Source organism: Trypanosoma equiperdum (genome assembly GCF_001457755.1).
Source record: "Trypanosoma equiperdum strain OVI genome assembly, contig: ctg_774, whole genome shotgun sequence".
Lineage (NCBI taxonomy): Eukaryota > Euglenozoa > Kinetoplastea > Trypanosomatida > Trypanosomatidae > Trypanosoma > Trypanosoma equiperdum.
Window position 1 is genome coordinate 368 of NW_027124725.1, and position 771 is coordinate 1,138.

Consider the following 771-nt stretch of genomic DNA (forward strand, 5'->3'; position numbering starts at 1 on the left):
AAAGCACACCAGGGAGCAACCTATGCCCGGAGCCGACTGTAACGGCGAGACTTAAGTTCGAACAGACTCTAGTGCTCAGAACAAATCGATGTCGCCGCGGCATACAAATCAACATTGGGTTTAGTTGGCAAGGTACACCAATGTAAAATTTAGGAAAGCAGATAGACGGCGTCTTTACAGCAGACGCCCTGTAGAAGTTATAGTAGGCACGACGACAAGCGACGTATCTGGATATTTAATTTTCATCATAATGTACATAGGGGTTCATGTACCGTGTAGCAGCAGTTGTCCTTAAATTTAAATTAAAAGCCCAAAAGCGACAGGTCCTTGATGAGATATAATCTCAAAACACTGACAACACACTGTTTAACAGCTACATCATAAAAATATCAGAGCGGTGCATATATATTTGTACACATTACTTCATAACTAAACATATTTTCTGCACAACTGCCTTCTTTTCTTTTTATGGGTTTCTATTAATCTTTAAAGAATTTCAAGTACTTTGTTGCTATTATGCTAACATCTTATGAAGTATATAGAAAGTATTTATGGGACTATATGCTGTTTAACTTTTATTGTTATGGGAATTATTTTATTTGTATCGCTATACAGCTTGTTTACTGATGGTGATCTTATTTCACTTGAAATTATTGAGGATGACTATATGAGATTTGTGACTTCTGCTGTAAGCAGTATTTGGAAAACTGAAGATTATTTGGTTGTGTCTGGCATTCCGTCAATAGATAATGATGAAAGATTTAGAAGAAG

General features: G+C 36.3%; 1 pseudogene across 1 annotated transcript in view; it reads left to right on the forward strand.

The window, feature by feature from the left end:
* Positions 1-529: 529 nt before the first annotated feature.
* The window catches only part of TEOVI_000363600:pseudogene, a 596-nt pseudogene continuing 354 nt past the window's right edge, over positions 530-771 (forward strand). The window contains exon 1 of the mRNA in view: positions 530-769. Coding sequence covers positions 530-769 — 240 coding nt within the window. The remainder of the gene's footprint in view (positions 770-771) is intronic.